This window comes from Stegodyphus dumicola, chromosome 8 (assembly GCF_044657685.1).
Source record: "Stegodyphus dumicola isolate Sdum_Otavi_A_Nest chromosome 8, ASM4465768v1".
NCBI classification, from domain to species: domain Eukaryota; kingdom Metazoa; phylum Arthropoda; class Arachnida; order Araneae; family Eresidae; genus Stegodyphus; species Stegodyphus dumicola.
Window position 1 is genome coordinate 88,028,761 of NC_140775.1, and position 20,991 is coordinate 88,049,751.

Sequence of the window (20,991 nt, forward strand, 5' to 3'; positions counted from 1 at the left end):
CAGAGCCGATATCTGAAACAATATACAGTATATCCTTGCTGAACACGAGGGTTAGCTCTTTAACACATAATATATACAGCAAAATCCGGTTCCATAAAGTTAATTAGCTTTACGGAACAGGATTTTGCTCTATGTATAACGTGTTAATGACTAACTATACGGAAGAAGAAACGGAAAAACTGTGCTAGGTATAATGGTATAATTCAGATTAAGAAAGTATGTATAATTTAAATAAACCTAAATATAATTGTTATTAAAAGAAAAATGTAAATAAATGTCAATTGAATAAATTTTTATTACTGCTTAATAAATACATGATACAATTATTTTTTAAGAAACTTGATGATTTTTGCTTGGAATAATGACTGACACAACTCTTCATCTTCTCTCGACTGTCAATTCTTTGACTTTTTCTTTTGATTCTTTTTTCATATTTGAAAATCCTTCACCACCATCTGCTTTTGCAATTTGTATCATTTGAAATTTTTTGAGAATTTTGGTGGATAAATACCAAGAATGAATTGAAAATTTATCGTCACTTGAGTTGTATTTGGAATTTCAAGTAACCCTTTTCTGCTTGGAGCTGCTATTCAGCATCATTTACAGACAGTTCTAAATCAATGTATTGAAAGAAAGTTCATTTATCCAAAAGAAATTGTACAGAAACTTCTCAGTAGTTTCTACATTTACAACTATCTTACGAGTGTGAAAGATGAACCTGAATTACAAACTTCTATAAAAGTAGCTTTAGAAGTAATGGCAGAAAGAGATTTTGATTTGAGAGGATTGGAAAACACAGATCCTTTAAAATTTTTTCTTACCTCTACAAATGTTCTTGGATTAATATGGAACAAAATGAGAGATACCCTAAGTGAATATATCCAGTTTCAAGAATTTGTGCACTAAGAAAATAACGAAAAGAACTATTCAAGCTGCTGCTCGCAGAATCTTCAGTCCTTTTGGGCTTGCTCCCTAACAGCCTTAATTCCCTAACTTCTTTTGTAATGCTTATGGAAAGTAAACATAATTGGAACCAGGAAGTAGACGCAGATACAAGAAAAGAATTTTTAAAATAGATGAAAGATGTGCCTTTTTTGCCTACAGTTGAAGTCCCAAGATCGATCAAATTTAGGAAAGTAAATGATAAGCATTCTTTACATGTATTTTGTGATGTAAGACATGTATTTTGTGATATCATCTTTGCATATGTGACAGCAGCCTTTCTTCATGTTGAAAAAGAAAATTCTGTGTACATTCAACTTAGACTAGAGCAAGAGCTTCATTCTGTGGAAAAAGAACTAGCACTGCACAATCGGAGCTTCTTGGTGCTACTATCGTTGTATGACTTTTGTCAAGCATATTAAAAGATCTTCCAGTTAAAAAAGTTTACTGTTGAATCGATTTAATAACTATGCTCACTAGGATACAAAAAGATTTATAGGGTGTTTTCATCCATAATAGAGTAAAAGAAATACAGTCAAAAGTCTCTAATCCGGACTCGTCGGGACTTCGGCGATTCCGGATTATCGATTTTTCCGGATTATAGATCATCAGTTTAAATCTGGTAAGATGGCATGCAGAAATTATAAAATTAAAAATATGAAACCGTAATTTATAAAATAATGAGCAATTATGATCTAAAGGGTATCAAAATTTACCAAAAAAGAAGCCTAATATTTATTTGTTTACTTTATTAAACATTTCTTTCAACGCGCAGATGCATACCTTACGCATAGCCGAAATTAGAAAATTGCAACCAGAAAACTATTTGATTTGTATTCGTGATATTTATAATGACGAGGAATTTGATTTAAATCATATCAAAGACGGAGTACATCGAAATTAAATACTACATTTAGTAAGGAATTATAAGCACAATAAAATAAAAACATCTGCCCTGAAGATAACGATAGTGTTGACAGATCAACTTCCAGTTCATTGCGCGCCGCGGCGTCCCCCCCCCGCGCGCAGAGCAGCGTGAAATTGATAAACAGATTTCGGAACGGTTAGATAAACAAAGGATATGCTTGTATCCATTTCTTGTAGCAATTCGTTTTTTGTTTGATGGACATCGAAACATACTTTCGTTTTCTAGATCCTTTGGGAGCTCCAGCATCGGAAATTCTATTTGACATAATCGAAAGTTCAAGCTTACTTTTATAAAATTGCTCTTACAGTCTGCAAAAAATAATAAGCCGGATCCAATTTGAAGATTAAGGAGCAACGCAATTATCAACATTAACTGAAATAGATAATTGGATAATTTTAGCTTATACCATCCGTTATACATTAAATGAGAACGCGAAAACGTATTCTGCACTTGCGCAGACGCATATGCGCAGTCGTAAATGTCTTGCGCGCACGAGTAAAACGCCTATGCGCATGCGTCTATGCGGCGCATGCGCAGAAAGATTTTAGCTTTGAGGTCCGGATTACGGGTGTCCGAATTAACGACTTTTGAGTGTATTAGATTTGACATCTAAAGAAACCTGGAGATATGTTCCTGGTACAAAGAATCCAGCAGATCTTCTGAGCATAGCAACCGAGCTCTGCGCAACATTTCGTATCTTTGAAATGGTACGAGGGTCTTTCGTGGCTCTACCTATCTGATGAATTGTGGCCTGTCACTGAAGATATTGCTTGTAGAGTGGAAGCGAACAGACAATGAATGAAGAAAACATATCCTCTTTGTTGACTGTCAGACTTTGCTAAATTCTCATCTTGCTGATTATAAAAAAGCAGTAAATATTATGAGTTGGATAAGGATATTCGTCTACAACTGTCGACATAACCAAAAAAAAAAAAAAAAAGAAAGAAAGAAAGAAAAAGAAAAAAAAAATCTCAGTGTATATGATACTGGTGAAGCAGAGAAAGCAATAATGTACCTAATACAACAAGAACTTCATTGGGTTAAAAGATAAATGATTACAATCTTTAGACACACTTCTTGATAATAGAACTACACTTACAAATGTACTTAGAAATATCTGCTGTAGTTAAAAGAGATGATTATAAAGAATTTAGAATGCCAGCAGTTTTACTACGAGAACATCCATTTGTGAAAAGTTTAATGTTAGATCACAGAGAAATGGACCTGCTGGTATCTCCCACACTTTAAGTTCTTTAAGAAAGAAATACTGGTTTCTTTGCATAAGGAGAGCCATCAAACATGCTTTAAGATCTTGCATTATTTGCAAGCAAAATGTAATAAATCCTCCAACTGCACCACTACCAGCAGATAAAGATGCTGCTGCATTTCAGATAACAAGAGTAAACTTTGCTGGCCCAACAATTCTAAGAGATAACTCAAAAGCTTCGACTGCTCTTTTCACTTGTGTCTTGTATCATGCTGTCCACATCAACAGAGACATTTCTAATAGCTTTTCATTGCTTTGTTGATAATGGGACTAATTTCAAAGGAGCTACTAGTGCTTTTGCATTAATTCCTTACTCGTCTCGCCCATCTCTCATACAAGCAACCAATACAAATAAATTTTGTTGCGCCCGTATTTCACACGGGCTCTGCTTTTGCAATAAAAATCAAGGGAATACTTTTTCAAGTTTAATGTTTGTAAAATGAGTAGTTCCTGTGAAAGAGATGATTTAAGTCTTCAAGAATCGGGAAGTTATTCAGAAGGCAGCTTTTTTTCAGATGCTTTTCATTCTGAAGCATTGGATTCTGAAGATAGTGACAATAGTGACGATCCTGAGCTACTTTTACCAGGGTGCCAATGGAAACAAATTATGCCGGTTATGCTGAGCAATTAGATAATGTAAAGGAAACTGAAAGGTTAACCCTGAAGAAAGCATGTATTGGCAAACATCAATAGAAAGTCTTCCCCCCCCCCATAAGATTATGTTATATAACTGATCCTACGAAATAAAAAAAAAAAATACTTTGTGAACAATCATTCTTATGATCCAGAATATCATCCTAACCTGAAACTCTACAAAATTCGGGCTACCTGTGAGCATCTGAATAAATTATATCAAAAAACAATTACTCCAGAAAGAGATATTACCATAGATGAAACGATGATGTTATATAAAGGACGTTTATCCTGGTGCCAATATATACACTTGAAAAAAGCAAAATCTGGTATCAAAACATACATGCTAAGTGAATCTAGTTCTGGTTATATATGGTCATTTATTATATATACCGGGAAAAGTACTTTGCTTCATCCTAAATTCTGATCTCTCTCGGTACCTTCACAAGCTGTTATGACTCTGATGATGCCATTACTGAAACAAGGCTACTGTATCACCTTATATAATTATTACACTTCACCAAAATTATGTCATATCCTTTTGACTTATCAAACAGATGTGGTTGGAACTGACAGACAAAACAAAAAAGATTTAACTTTAGAATTGAAAAATAAAAAGATTAAAAACTGACGAAGTTATGTCATTTAGATGTGGCAAAATCCTCGCTCTCAATTGGAAGGACAAAAAGGAAATACCAATGTTACCATCTTTTCATGATTCTGAAACTTTGAAATAATGACCCAAAGTAAAAAACTGAAAACAAAACCAAAGTAAGTAACTGACTGAAACAAAACAATGGGAGGGTGGATCTTGTAGATCATTACCTTTCTAGCTATCAAGTAGCGAGAAACGGCGTGAAAAAATCTCTACATATAATAAAAGAAAGAGTCTGTCTGCGTGTGTCTTTTGTTCGTGCTGCGCGTAAGCTAATAGACCCACGGCTACAAAATTTGGAACATAGGTGCATCTAGATAAGAGCCAGTGCACCTCGAAGCGATTTTTTCGAAATTCGAATTTGAAATTTTTTTTATTTTATGTTTTGTGACGAAATCGCGTCATTTTGAGACATAATGGCTATAGGAAAGCGAGATTTTACTCTACACACTCCATTTTCACATTGTCATGAAACATAGGCACTTAGCTATTTTACAAGCTTAAAATAAATTTCGTGTTTCAATAAATTGATTAAATACGAATTTATTTAACAAAGGGAGCTCAACATCTTTTCAACGGGATTTTTTCTAAAAAAGTTCATTTTAAAAAATGTACAGTTTATTTTTCTTTGATTTTTTGGCACGTTAAGCTTTTATCCTTGCGACTGCTTTTACGAAAAGAATTTTGGAAAAATGATAATATTTTGTATTTTTAAAAAAAATTTTAAATGAAGCCTCCGAGTACACATCTCACATCTTTAAAAATGTGATTTTGGCAACAATTTTCCTTTCTTATTGTTGTTGATAGATTTTTGATGAAATCACATTATTTTTAATAGTTTCATTCTTTTAGAAATATGGGTTTGGCAACAATTTTTCATCGTATTTCTTATGTCACTCTTTTTAAGAGATTGGCATATTTCATCGTCATTATATATATATATATATATATATATATATATATATAATACATTTTTATTGTTTTATATATATATATATATATATAAAGAAGTTCTGCTGATTAAAATTCTGCGCGGAATTTTATGTTTTTTGAGTTTCTTTCATGTTATTTTTTGCTTATTTCACTGTTTGTAAGGCATTGAAAAGTTTTGCATGATTTTTTTCTTCAACGGAAAGTTGGTTAATTTTTTTATTAGGATAATTAATATTTGTAATAAGGGATATAGCTTATTCCATTGTAATTTTTTCTCTTGCAAATATAAGATAAAATATCATTAATTATGCTTTGCTTTTCAGAATTTTTTTTTTTTTTTTAAATTCTTTTATGTTATTTATTGCACATTTCACCGGTGTTAAGATACTGAAAAGTTTTGAGTGATTTTTTTAGGAAACAAAGTTCTTAACCTCCTTTATACCATTTGAGTTCTTAAGATTTTGCAAAGGGAAGTTGGTTAATTTATTTATTAGGATAATTAATATTTGTATTAAGGGATATTGATTATTTCATTGTAATTTTGTTATACCTAATAACTTTTCTTTATGAAGTTGTTCTGCAGGGTAAAATTCTACGCAGTTTTTAAATTTAACGTTTGGTGTTCCCTTCAGCCATTTTTCCGGTACATTTAAAAGCCAGACGAAGGCTGGCAGTGAAGCTGTTAGTATTATAAAAAAATATTCTTTCACCTTTTAGACCAAGCCGTTTTTAATGCTTTTCAAGTTTATAAAAAAGTAGGTGGGAAAAAAGTCACATTTAAAGTTTAGACGATTTAATTGATGAAATAATTGACAAATATCTCCCAATTTTTCAAGACGAGGTCATCCATCGAGTGAAGAGCCATCAAATTGTTTATTTGAATGACATTTTTGGAACCTATACCACCTACAGGAAAAAAGAAAACCCTTTCAAAGAATGTAAAGTATGGTCATCAAAGAAGAAAGTCAATGGAAAACCAATTTGGAGAGAAATGAAGTGTTATTGTAAAGACTGCAATGTAGGACTGTGCATGCCATATTTCAAACTTTACCATACCCAGAAAAATTATTAAACTTTTAAAAAATATTACAGATATTATTGATGTTGAATAAATGCATCACCATTTGCAGATAATAGTGTGTGTTTTTTAACCATCCATGATTTTTCGCTCTCCAAAATTTACATGTAATCTTAAAGCCTGTATTGAAGCTTTTCTGCCAAGCTTGAGTGTAAGAGGAAAGCCAAATGTAAAGTAAAACAAAGTAAGTTAATAAAAAATTTTACATTAAAAAAAAATGTTAAATTTAACGAAGAATATAGTGTTTATTATATGAATTTATTTAAAATTTCATAAGCATTAAAAACATTAATTGAAGATTTTTGAATAAATTTTGTCACAGTTTTGGAACGAGTAAAGGGTTGATTTTGAGAAAAATTTTTCACAAAGCAAGAGAAGAACACATAACTTGGAAATTTATACCACCTAGTGCTCCTCAGTGGAAAAGTTAGTAGGAGAGACTTGTAGGAATGATGAAAAGTATTTTAAAGAAAACTCTAGGAAAAACCAGTTTAAGCTACAAAGAAATGATTACAGCTTTATGCAATTTTGAGGCTTATTTAAAATGAAAGGCCTTTAACTACAGTATCTTCTGAGAAGTCTTACTGAAGAAAGTCTTACTCCTTGTGGCAACCTTCTTACTACAATTCAACCCCGCCAGTCTGGTAACTCATAGCAACAAAAAACAGAATAATGTTTATTCTATTGTTAATATAGATTCGAAGAAGATTGATATGATTAACGATTTGTTTTTGTTATAGTTGCTTGTCCAGTTACGCTTTATTTATTATTGTTCAAAATGGCCTATTATACAAATTAAATTATTATATTAAAAGCAGCGTGTAATTATCTGTCTCAAAAAATTGTACCATCATACTCCTCACTCCTCTAAACAAAGGAGCCATAATTCTCACTGGAGAAGATAAAAAGGGGACTACTTTGGCCACTCGATCAAATGGTTAACTTACTAACAGGAGTTGATGGTATTCTTTGTCATGCTATAGTAAGGACTCCAAGTGAAGAATTGGTCCGAGCTGTTCAAAAATTATATCCTTTAGAACTTTCCTCACTAGGAACCACACCAGAAACAATGAAAAATGAAATAAAAGAGAAACAAGAAACTACTGCCAAAGAATTACATAAGGACTTTCCTGATTGACTAAAAGAAAAGTAGAGAATCCTGTGACAACCAGCAGTGGCTGAATAATTAAAGCACCTACAAAACTGTCACTTTGAACTGAGTATTTTTTTTTTTTTTTTTTTTTTTAATTTTATTGTGAGATTTTAGAATTTTCTATGTGAATAATACATTACTGGTAGTACTGAAATAATTTGTATCCTGTGTACAATACTTAGTAATTATGCACGTTTCAATATATTGTATTAGTATATTAGTGTGAAGCATTTATACATTGCAATAATGTTACCTTGCACTTAGAATAGTTTTAAACCTTTTAAAGTTTAAATAACTATGTTTATATGTTAACTTTCTGTATTTTGGTTAACTTCGGTGGGTGTATGTAAAAAACTGTATCTTCTGAATAGTTGCAAAAGCAAGTTATTATTTTGTTACATTTTATTTTTCCCTTTGGATGATATGTACTGAATTTCCTTTTGACTGTATTTGTAACTGCATAATTTTTGTAGTTAGGTTCTGCAACAATAAGATTGCTGTTCTAGTCTAGTATTTTTTAAGAGTAAATTATGCTTTGTTTTTGAGATATAAAGGAAAAAAAGCACCTTTTTATAATATTTAATGATGCACATATTGAGTTCAACCTGCTCACAATGTAATAAATGTGTTTTATCAAAGAACTTAGGATTTTAGTGAATCATTATTGACCTTTAAGTGTTTTGAGAGACAACTTTTTATCATACATACAGAAAAGATTAAAAACATAAAACACTTGGTAATTTAACTAAAAATTTAACCTTTTTTAAGTTATCAATTTAGCTTAAAATATTTTTGATCTGAACTATTGAAATGCATCCAGAGAATGATAATTTTTAAAACCAAACTCAATAACAAAAATTCATTTTTCTGGGGGGGAGGACGACATGTCACTATAAAGGTCAGAAAATCTATGGCTAGTAAATAAAAATTACTCATGCAATGAATCAGGTATTTAAAACAAGTCCCACAAAAAAGTTAACTAATAATTTGTTTCTCAAGCATTTTTTTAAATAAAAGCATAATTATTGATCTACACTTCAAGTGATATATAAAGAAAATAAATAAATAAATTATTTTATTTGCACACAGGTACCAAAAACCTAGCACTAGTCCTGATTAAACTGTTATTTTTGCCATTTCTCTCACCCTTTAACACTCTGTCGGGCGCAATATGTTTTGGAATATGTTTGGGCACATTGAGCCTGCAAGGCACTTCTTGATTTACTAAATGTTTTTATACATAAAAAGTTTTTTCTTACAAAAATCAAATGATATTTATTATTATTAAACTTCTTTAAGTTATAAAAGTACTTTTTAACTTTTTTTTAACTTTTTTTCTTTAAGTTATAAAAGTACTGAGGGACAATGAAACAGTTTTATAGTCTTACAAGGAAACTATATTAAACAAATTTTGCAAAATAACCTTTATAAATTTGTTGCACAAGACTAATTATAGATTTAAATTTAATTAAAGCTACAAGGGGTGATCAAATAAAAAGATACGAAACCACACGGGTACAAATGTAGACTTCATTCAAAATATACACCATAGGACTGAGCACAACGATCCCACTGATGAAAAAGCCACAGGATTCCTTGTTCCCAGAATTCCTGTGGCCGTGACGAGACCCAGTCCTTCACAGCGTCCTTGAGTACGTCGTCCGAGTTGAAGCACATCCCTTCAAGTGTTTCTTCAGTGGACCAAACACATGGAAATCGCAAGGTGACATGTACGGACTGTAGGGCGGATGGTCCAATATCTCCCACTTGAACTTGGTCAGTTCCATGTGTGTGACTCTGGAGATGTGTGGACATGCGTTATCATGGAGAGAACCACACCCTCCGTGAACAGGCCCAGTCGTTTGTTCTTGACAGACCTGCATAGGCGTCGGAGTGTCTCACAGTACACATCGGAGTTAATGGTTTTTCTGTGCTCGAGGAATTCCACAAGTAGCGGACTCTGAACATTGAAAAAGACAGTGAGCAACGGCACGGCTGACGGCACGGCTTTGAACTTCTTAGGGGAGGTGACGACGCATGCTTCCACTGCATGCTGTCCCACTTTGTCTCTGGCTCGTAGTGATGGCACCAGCTCTCATGATCTGTGACGATCCGCTCCATGAAAGCGGGGTCTTCCTGATAACGAAAACAGATGTTACAGTGCTAGCCCCATACGCAGTTCCTTTTGCTGTTTGGTGAGCTGCTTCGGAACCCAAGCGGCACACACCTTCCGATATCACAACCGCTCGTGAACAATTGTCCACACGGTTCCATAGCTGACATCCACCTTCACCGCCAACACGCCGATCACTTCTCACTAGGTCGTCCACCTTGTAGATGAGATTGCTCTTGATGACATTGTTTGCCTGGCCTGGTCTGGTCTCGGGTCATCACCCACACTCTCACGGCCTGCACGAAAACGGGCACTCCATTTTCTGACAGACTGGTCAGAGACACATTTCTCCCAGTAAACTGTCACCATCCGGCAATGAATAGCTGCCGCTTTCTCACCTTCCGCTGTCAGAAATCGGATAACACTTCCCTGCTCCTCAGTCATTGAATTTTGCAATGCGAACGACATCCTGTCCTCATACGGACTGCCGCATCATTTGGACTCCTCTTTTGATAAGAGCCTCTGCTCTCTCCTGCGCATGCAGCGCCCGCGCATGCTCCAAACCCAGTCAGAGACTCCAATCGCATCCCAAGATGTCTCGCTATGTTCTCCCATGGCGGAATATGCAAATATTTAACTGTTACGTATTTATGTCGTTTCATACCTTTTCATTTGATCACCAATTGTAGAACATAAGTATAATCTCTCATTCATCTGATTCACTAGAAGATATCAGTCCTTCTATGCCTTTCTTATAGCATGGAGGACACATGAAAACAGCATATGAGAGGCAGGTTGCTGTGTGATACTTTTTACACTCATATTAGGTTAATCTTCTCTTAAGAGTTTCCAAATAGTATATTTCACATTTGTGTCTTTTTGGAGGCATCAGTGGCTCATCATAATTTTGAGGTTGTTGTAAATATACTGGTATCCCCATAGACTTCAGATTTTGTTGAACAAGTTGTCTAAACGCAATTTCATTAGACAGCTGTTTTATGAACAACCTTCTTTTAAGAGTTATGTACCCATTATCTATACATGTGATCTGAGAACTGATTAGGCAATGTTTAACATTGAAAAAAAGCTTACCATGGGCCACCGCTTTACATTCCGAGACGTATTATATGAACCACACATTTAATCTACAATATCTACTCCTAACTTCGCTTCATTGTAGAAACTGATTGTTTCTGGTTTCTCTTTTTCCCAGTAGAAAGATCAATAGCTTGGTCATCAAGCAATAATGAAACAAGAAGGACATTTTTGGTTTTTCTTGCAATGTAAGACATCAAAACATTACCATCACTAATAAAGCCAAAATTACTCGAGTGTTGTGGTATAATTTTGTACCAAATAAAAGTCAGTATTTTCCACAATTTGTCTTTTTACTTCTCTCTTGTTCTGTCTTTGAATCTCTCATCACGTTCCTCTACACCGTCTTTTGAATCAATATAGCTTTTGACACCAAAATCTTCATCTTTCACATCCTCATAGTCTTCATCTGATGCCTCCAATACAAAGTGAATTTCTTCAAGGTCTTGAGGATTCTCGAATCAATTTTTTTTTTTTTTTTTTTTTTTTTTTAAACATTTTGAAGCCTGAATCAAACAAATGTTTATAATATTGTTATGAAAATATGTTTGTCAAACTTTGTAATAAGCGATATTTTAATTTATTAAAATATTTTACAATTCATGAAATTATCAGATGCTATGTGCTTGAAAAGTCAGAGCCTGAAAATATAACCAATTTTTGAGATAACCACAAAATATTTTATTATATAACAAATTGCAACGCAATTGGGTGCAATGAGCCTATTAGATCATTTCATCTGTCAGCTGGATATGAATATATTGACTGACTGACCTTACAACTGCCAATAGTATTAGAAGATTGGAAGCTAACTGGAAGGAGAAGGAGTGACGACTTTTGAAGGAGGCAGGGCAAACAAAAGTGGCTCAGTGTGTGCCTAGCAGATCAAATGTGCTCGACGGAGTGTTAAAGAGGTGATTATCAGTCCTATTACACCCTGTATACACATATATACTAAAGTTCTTTAAAGCACTATTTACTTAAAAATCATATTTTGAACATTTGACAAACAGATAATGTATAAATCTTAGTATACAGTACACACAGGATTTGGCAACATTATAATGAGTAGTAAACACGGTATTTATGATAAGCAGTAAATGAGTAATTTGACAATTTTCAAAATTGCATCGAAGCCGTACTGTATACTAGGATCTTACCATCAAAGTGTTAAATAGTATTCATTCTTCTAATCTTAATTCAAATTATTCTATAGACTAAAAGAAAGTTTCCATTATTTTGAAATATTAAAAATTTTTAAACTCTTATATCCATTTAAATCTTGGCATAAAAGTTTCCTAATCTTCCCCCCCTCTGAATTTACAATATTAAAAAGGAGGTAATTGACAACCTATACATGCACATAATTATTACCGAACGTAAATAAGAAGTAAATACCTTATCATATTTATTGTCTGTAGAATTACCCCCACATTCATAAGTTTCAGTTTTAGTTTTGTCTTCTAAGGCTGTCATATTTATCATGGCCACTAATGCCACACTTAAGTTTACTCTCAATGCATATACATTGCAAAAGCCAAGAAATCCTAATATTGTCAACACATATCTTGCAGGAATACATTCTGAACATCCTAAAAAAAAGAGAGAGAGAGAGAAGAAATTAAATTTGTTTGATGATCAATTTCTTTATTTAAAACACATAACTTGCAATAAAAAATAAAGAAAAAAAAATTAGAAAACATATACAGTAAAATTCCATTATTCGGCATTCAATTAACGAGAAAGCTCAAATAACCAGAATATTTTCAGATGTTCTTCGATTCCCTCCCCCATCTGCCAAAGCCAAATACAAGCATAGACCAATTATAGACCCCAAACTTCACTTTTGCTCATAACCCCTTTTCCTTCTCTCGGATATGAAGAAAGGAGTCGATAGCGTTGTTTACATCGGGTTCCTGTGTAATTACTCTGAATATATATTCAGAAAATACTGATGTGTCTTCTGAAATCATAAAATGGTCCTTTTTAGGAACGAGTTACACCGAATCAGAAAATCAGCCGATACAATTGGAAACAAGTAAAAGGTCTTTTTCCAGGGCCAAATATTACTGACATGGATAATCAACTGTTGAGTCGTATGAATTGCAGAAAAAGATACGCTACATTTTTTAACTGAAAAAGACATGTAGCAAATGCTAATGCCACAAAATTACATGATTAAAGCGCAGGAAAGAATGTGAATTTAAAAGTTCTAGTTGTACGCATCAGTTTGCCAAATTATTCCATTTAAAAGCTCGCAAACAGCAGAAATGTATAATAGCTTCATTACCATTGCACCGATCTCATAAATGTTTACTATGTGACTCCTAATTTAATAAGTGAAACATCATTTTGCATTTTGAAAGTGATCATGTTGTAATAATAGATGAGGAACATTTAGAATGTTCTTCATTAGAGGCATTTCATAATTGGTAAGTAAGTATTAAGACTGAATCAAAGTTTATTGTTGAAAGTACACACCTCATTTTTTTTTTAACTTACTGTCAGCAATGACTCAGCAGAGGCAAGGCCAGAATGGTACTGAAGTTATCTACTTTTTGAAATGGTTATGAAACATCACAAAGAGGAGAAATGTGTTGCATTACTTCTGGCCATTGTTGGCAAATCAAAATATAGACTTTTTGACTTTCACAGTTTCAGTGCTTACAGCAGTACAGTCAAGGGCAGTGAAAGATATTCTTGAAAAGTTTGACAAACACTAAACTGCATCGTAATATCATTCTCGTGCCTTTTGTGTTTAATAGTATAATTAAAAAAGCTGAACAGAACTTTTAATTCATTTGTAAAGGAGATAAAACTACAGGTCAATCAATGCAAATATGAGTGCACTTTTGATTGCAGCATAAAAGGTCATATCATGCAAGGCTTAAGAGACTATGCACCTTGTCACATGGGGAATCAGAGCTCAATTTACAGAGAAGTACTGATATTTGTAAACAGCGAGTATTGAACGTAATAACATATATTGACTTAAATTTGATTCAACAAACTGATCAATCAATTGAACATTCTTTAAATAGTGTTCACGCTAATCTTTCAACAATATACCACATAATTTTAAAAACATAACGATCTATTTGAAGAAATACCCCATCTCCCTGACAAACATAACATCATCCTACAACAGGAATCTGTATCTGTTATAGCTGCTGTTCAAAATACCCACAGAACTAAAAACTAAAGTTCAAGAAGAACTGCTGCAAATGGAACAAGACAGAATCATAGAAAAGGTTACGAAGCCAATTGATTGGGTAGACCTATTGTTCTTAAAAAGGGCAGTAGTTTTAAAATTTGTTGTGATCCTTATCATCTGAATAAGTTTATTAGGAGACGGTATCAGATTTTTTCTCAGGATCAGCTGCTGTTAAAACTTAAGGAATCTAAATTTTTTCCTGAAACAATGCAAAAAATGTTTTTATCATATTCAACCAGATGATGAAAGTGCTGCTTTGTGTACATTATTAAACTTTTTGGATGGTAATGTTTACTTGTCATGCCTTTTAGTCTCAGCTGTTACAACTACTTTTTTGACAAGCTAGAATGCAGTACCTGTGCTAGGCTTTTCACTGCTCGGTGCAATAACTTCAATTCCTAGAATCTGCTGCCCAGTTACTCCCTAAATTTTACAAACTTTGCCACCTGGTGCAGGCTCTGCTAGGATGCAAAAGACAAAATCCATTACCAGAAAAGGCAGCACCCTAAGTATTACGTAAAACAGCAACCAATTAACAAAATTAAAAATGCAAGAAACATCCATGATAAAGCATGTACCTTTTTTTTATTAGGATGTTCTTCCCATGTACACAATGGTCTATTTTTGTTTAAAAAAGCATAGAATTGTACAAATTTTGCTCATTTACGAAGTACATCTTCATGGAATGTTAGTTTTTGCATTCTCTAACTGTTGTCCAATGCACCATATTTCGGAAGAAATGCAACACTTTTCTTTGCATTAGCCAGCAAACTCCACAGTCTCATTAGAATTCCTTACAAACATGTACTCACTGTAACAGCAAAAATAAAAATAAAATAGTAACGGTGATTGATTTTGAAGGTAAAAAATGCTGCTTGTCTGCTCACTTGCACTCATACCTGGGCTGCCAAATACATTTCGTGGATATTATGGGTTGTCTATTTTGGCAATATAGCACAGTGTCTGGCGAATTCTTTTTAAGGCTGGGTAGATAATCAGACATTTCCTAGTACCAATAAGCACCAATTTATTTTTTGTTATTAGTTTATCAATGTATCAATGAATAAAATGTTAGAAAAAAAACTCTTTTTCCTTTGTTTTTACATATCAAAAACTACCGCCAAATATATTAGATGCGACATCTCAGCTTTGTTCTTCATTCCCCCAAGCTTGTAGTTTTCTTTCTAGTGCATTATACAATGCTCCCACAGATCTGCATATGTTATACAAGTGTTTCAATATTTGTATTTTCTTTTAGTAAAGCATACTATCCCATCATAACATACTAAGATGCTGCATGTGATTTATTCGGATTTTTATCCTCTATCAATATATTATTTATCGACAATATGTTCTTGTAATGCATATAGTGATACCTTTCTATACGTAAGATAGTTCATAGTTAATTATATTGTAAAATAACTAAGATATTCAAAAATTTAAAAAAAAACTGATTATATGGTTAAATGCAATGTAAACTGTCCAAGAAATTTAGAAATCATTTACTATTTTTCTGTACTTTTTCTGTCATTTTAATACAACTTATGATCTCTACATACTCTGTTATTTATTTTATGTAATTTACTATAATTTACAATTTTTATTGCTATATTTTAAATAAAACATTTTATATAGCTTGTGGAGAACTCTTTATTGTTATATTTGTCCACTGGTCGAAGAGAGTTACCAGCTTTCTCCCTCTTCTCCACTAAGGGTAAAATTCGGACTGGTTACTCTGTTCCTGGCTGCCGTCGGTGAAGCATGCGCTCACCTCTCTTCCACTTCATGATGTCTTCGTAGCTATGATATGACTTTCATGATTTTTTACCTACGTGAACTTGCTACCTATAAAAACGCATTTTATTTTGCTTTTACTGAACTGTACATGAGGTGAAGACTTCTTGTATGAGTGATAATGAAAACATAACAAACATAAATGTTTACATATTTTTTTACAGCAACTTGATGAAAAATGATACAAAATGCCAAGGTACTTTCAATATATATATATACAATTATTAGTAGGCTTTCCTTGCAAAAAGGTGAGAACATGGTCACCATTTATAGCTTTCGTCTATGGATGCCATTTTTGGGTTGCTGCAAATAAAACGATGATAGCTTGGCTCGAGGATTTTTAACATTTTTATTTAACACTAGAAAAAGATATATATTTCAATAAACATTCACTGATACACAGTCACATTGATTACAGTTCACACGATAAGCATTTTTATAGGTAGCAAGTCAACATGGGTAAAAAATCATGAAAGTCATATCGCAGCTATGAAGACATCACGAAGAGGAAGAGAGGTGAGTGCGTGCTTCATCGACGGCAGCCAGGAACAGAGTAACCAGTCCGAATTTTCTCTTAGTGGAGAAGAGGGAGAAAGCTGGTAGCGCCCTCTCCTGGGCCAGTGGACAAATAATAATAAAGAGTTCTCCACAAGCTGGTATAAATAGATTGATTTATGATCTTAGATAAAATGTTTTTTTGTATAAAGTGGTGTATAGTTTTCATTTTTGTATATAGAGGAGTATATGTGGAAAATATTGTAATATGCGGAAAAACCTCTCATGGATACCACACAGGCAATCTTTGCAAGTAACCAGTATTTATGAGAATCTTTTTTTAAATGTGTACTACGATCTAAACCATGTACTTATTTTTAGGGTGCATTTCTGGCGGATACTTTGACCCAGGACGTTTTACTTATTTACATATTTTCTTAGAACTTTTGTATAGTCACTTACAGATCTGCTTCTAGGAGATACGTTCAGAAAAAATACTTTTTTGATGGACTAGGTACACTGGTGTAGCTCTACCTGCATTAAATCCCTTGAAAGTTTCAGTTTTCATGTCTGAAGTTTAACTATACATACAAGTTTACTAAGAGATCCAAATGGATGGAACACAAGGTACTTTTAATATATATATATACAGTTATTAGTAGGCTTTCCTTGCAAAAAGGTGAGAACATGGTCACCATTTATAGCTTTCGTCTATGGATGCCATTTTTGGGTTGCTGCAAATAAAACGATGATAGCTTGGCTCGAGGATTTTTAACATTTTTATTTAACACTAGAAAAAGATATATATTTCAATAAACATTCACTGATACACAGTCACATTGATTACAGTTCACACGATAAGCATTTTTATAGGTAGCAAGTCAACATGGGTAAAAAATCATGAAAGTCATATCGCAGCTATGAAGACATCACGAAGAGGAAGAGAGGTGAGTGCGTGCTTCATCGATGGCAGCCAGGAACAGAGTAACCAGTCCGAATTTTCTCCTAGTGGAGAAGAGGGAGAAAGCTGGTAGCGCCCTCTCTTGGGCCAGTGGACAAATAATAATAAAGAGTTCTCCACAAGCTGGTATAAATAGATTGATTTATGATCTTAGATAAAATGTTTTTTGTATAAAGTGGTGTATAGTTTTCATTTTTGTATATAGAGGAGTATATGTGGAAAATATTGTAATATGCAGAAAAACCTCTCATGGATACCACACAGGCAATCTTTGCAAGTAACCAGTATTTATGAGAATCTTTTTTTAAATGTGTACTACGATCTAAACCATGTACTTATTTTTAGGGTGCATTTCTGGCGGATACTTTGACCCAGGACGTTTTACTTATTTACATATTTTCTTAGAACTTTTGTATAGTCACTTACAGATCTGCTTCTAGGAGATACGTTCAGAAAAAATACTTTTTTGATAGACTAGGTACACTGGTGTAGCTCTACCTGCATTAAATCCCTTGAAAGTTTCAGTTTTCATGTCTGAAGTTTAACTATACATACAAGTTTACTAAGAGATCCAAATGGATGGAACACAAGTTAGCTCATTTTTTAATAGTGGGATTTTATCTAGGTAATAAAAGTATCAAATCTAAGCATCTGAAGGTTGCAGTCATGAAATATAAATGTTATCATACCAAGCAGTGGGCTAAAGCATATTTTCAATGATTAAGATATTTCAAACACTGTTATCATATTTGCACTTTCATAAAAATGGTAATCTTGTATAAAATACATCCTTATGGAATAAAAGTATGTTTATTTTATGAGATAATTTACAAGCTTTGATGTAATAAATGTGCAGTCCTTTTAGACTATTATTGTTGCTGAGAAAGAATATTAAAACTATTCTGAAATGACTAAAATACACTCTTAGATAAAAATTATATAAAAAAAAAAAAAAAAAAAAAAGGACCAAGAAGGAGTTATCCGAATGGGACGAAAATCAGTAAAAATGATGTACACTGCTCAAAAAAAAAAAAAAAAAAAAAGGGACAGTCCTATATCTCCCGATCTACTGGGCCGATTGACAAAATTCTAACTGCGTTCTTCATGTCTCGAAAGCGTGACTTAGGATATATATTATATTTATATATAGCACTATTCTAACATAGGTACTTTGACACAAAATCGGACTTTTTCTGAAATAACATACCAATTTTTTTACATATTTCGATTCTACGACTCAAATTACGCCTAAATATGAAATTTTGTAAAATTTGAAGCAAAATTTACGGAGAAATTCACAAATTTATGTTGGCACTATTTTGTCAGTTTGCGCCAAGAATAGTTCACTTAGCGAACTTCTTAATATATGGCAACCTAGTTTCCTTTCCCGTGAGAGGAAAAAAAGTCACCATCGTTCCTTTTTTCCAAATAATATTCTTTATATTGTATTTTTAATTATAACTTATTTTAAGTAATTTTTTCTTTTTCGAATTTCATTTTAATTGTTTAAGTTGCATGGTTTTTTTTCGAATAACTGTTTTAAAAATTTCTATTTACCTATTTGAACTGCGTAAATAAAGGTGCAGCATTTATTTTTTTCAAATAGTTTTCTTTATATATATTTTTGTCATAGTTATTATTTTAGGTTAATTTTTAAATTCTTATACTTTTATTTTTATTGTTAGTGTTGCATTGTCTCTTCAGATAATTGTTTTAAAATTTCCTATTTATTCCTTCGAACTGAGCATTTTAAATAAATTTTCCAGAATTTGATTTTATTTATTTGAATTGCGTTTCTTTCGGAGGAATACTTTGTAACCCAGATTACGATGCGTTTGGAAACTGCATATATTAAAAGAGCAAATACAGTAAAGCATAGTTAACAAGCCTTTTAATGTTCCGTTCAGAAGAGATATATATAAATAAGAGAGATGTATAACCGACATTTTAACTTAGGATGACTTGCATTCACTGCTTTAAACAGTTTTATCATTGTGCCCATTGCTTTACACAATTTTATCCTACATTTGGTTTCTTAAATGTTATTCATATTTTAGTCAAATATTTTATTTTTGAAATCATAAGAATCAAATATCATAAGATTAAAAAGTTTTAAATTTAAAAAAAAATACAAATACTAAATTTTACCCAAAAATTTATTTTTTCTTCTCTTTTTCTTCAGGCATTCTACTTTATTCTTGCTCTTTTTCTTTAGGCATTCCGCAAGTATATTAAAAAGCATCCAACTTTTCGAAATATCTTGATATTTCTGACAATCATTTTAAATAAAGGTATCGCCTTCCATTTCATGAAGGCCCACAAACGGCCGAGCGGTAAAGTCGCTGAACACTGGTAGTTCACTCCGGGGTTCGAATCCCGGTAAACGGGCTGGTTGCATGGGTGTTTTCGTGGATTTTCTCATGTATACCGTGTATGCCAACTAGTTTTCCTTTGAAAGTTCTTCACAAAGGCATTCTTCCTTTTAGGCAGATAACCCTGCTTTGACGTAACTTAATAATCCAATTCAATCCATTTCATCAATATTTGGTCAGAGCCTTTATCAGTCTTTAGAGGCTAAACATTTTTAAGGTATGAGATGAAAGAAAAGACTGGTTTTATCAAGAGGTTTTGGTTTATTTAACTATGACAAAGCACACTAGGGCTCTCTGCCTAAGGGGAGGGATGCCTTTGTGGAGGACTTTCTAAGGAAAACTAGCTCGCATACACGTTACACATGGGGAAAACCACGAAAACGCCCGTTCGCGGGATTTGAACCTCGGACCGAACTACCAGTGTTCAGCGACTTTACCACTCGGCCGCTGTTTCATCAGGAGGGAAAAAAAACGCCTTTAGGTGACATTCACATACAATACTGGATAAACTCCTGAATATTCAAATAATTCAACTGAGAAAATCATGGGATTCTCCATTTATGGTACGTTATATAATCTATAACGTAATTTAAATTTATACAACCATATAGTCTAAAACCAGTCGCTCTTCACTTTAATCTGCAATGATATCGTTTTTGTCTTTTCTGTTAACCACAAGCTCAATTGATGGTATTTGCTGGTGTACACGTCCAAATGTTTTTTCTTTAAACACCTAAATTCTTTGAAATATCCTGAAAGTTTATTCAAAAGCGTCGAACTTTTTGAAACATCTTGGTATGTCTGACAGCCAAATTTCCCTGCAAATTTTTGCTTGCTTTTCTCCCTAATTTTCTTCTTTCCTTCTACAGTTATTTTCAGTGCACACACAAGAAAATTAAGACTTTTCGATTGCTAGACTTCCATAAATTTTGCATTCTTGTCAATTTTTAAAAATATCAATTACATGAATTGCGTTTCAGCTGAAGACAGCTTTTCATTTTCTAGTCATTTTAACTATAAATAAAGTTTAAAGCGAAGTCCAAAGGATAAATATTTTAATTAAAAGACTTTTTGCTAAATGACAAAGAAATAAAACAGTCCAGCAGTGTTTATTCTTCACCACCGAGTAACCCGATTCTTATATCGGCTGAAACAATCTAAATCATATTAAAGATCATGTTTTTTTATACAATCTATAACGCGAGAGAAAAATTAGCTTCTTAAAACATTCTTTTTAAGAGAATTAATATAAAAGATTATATTTATATATATATATATTTAAAGCTGGGACTTGAACCAAACTGTCAAATTTTTAAAGTTTAATTTACATGGTGGTTATAATTAAAGTTCAAATTTGA

General features: G+C 32.9%; 1 protein-coding gene across 2 annotated transcripts in view; it reads right to left on the reverse strand.

The window, feature by feature from the left end:
* The window catches only part of LOC118185769 (sialin-like), a 112,224-nt gene that overhangs the window by 59,885 nt on the left and 31,348 nt on the right, over positions 1–20,991 (reverse strand). For both annotated transcript variants that reach the window (XM_085822085.1, XM_035355674.1), the window contains exon 2: positions 12,196–12,389. In XM_085822085.1, the coding sequence (XP_085678211.1) occupies positions 12,196–12,389 (194 nt within the window). The remainder of the gene's footprint in view (positions 1–12,195; positions 12,390–20,991) is intronic.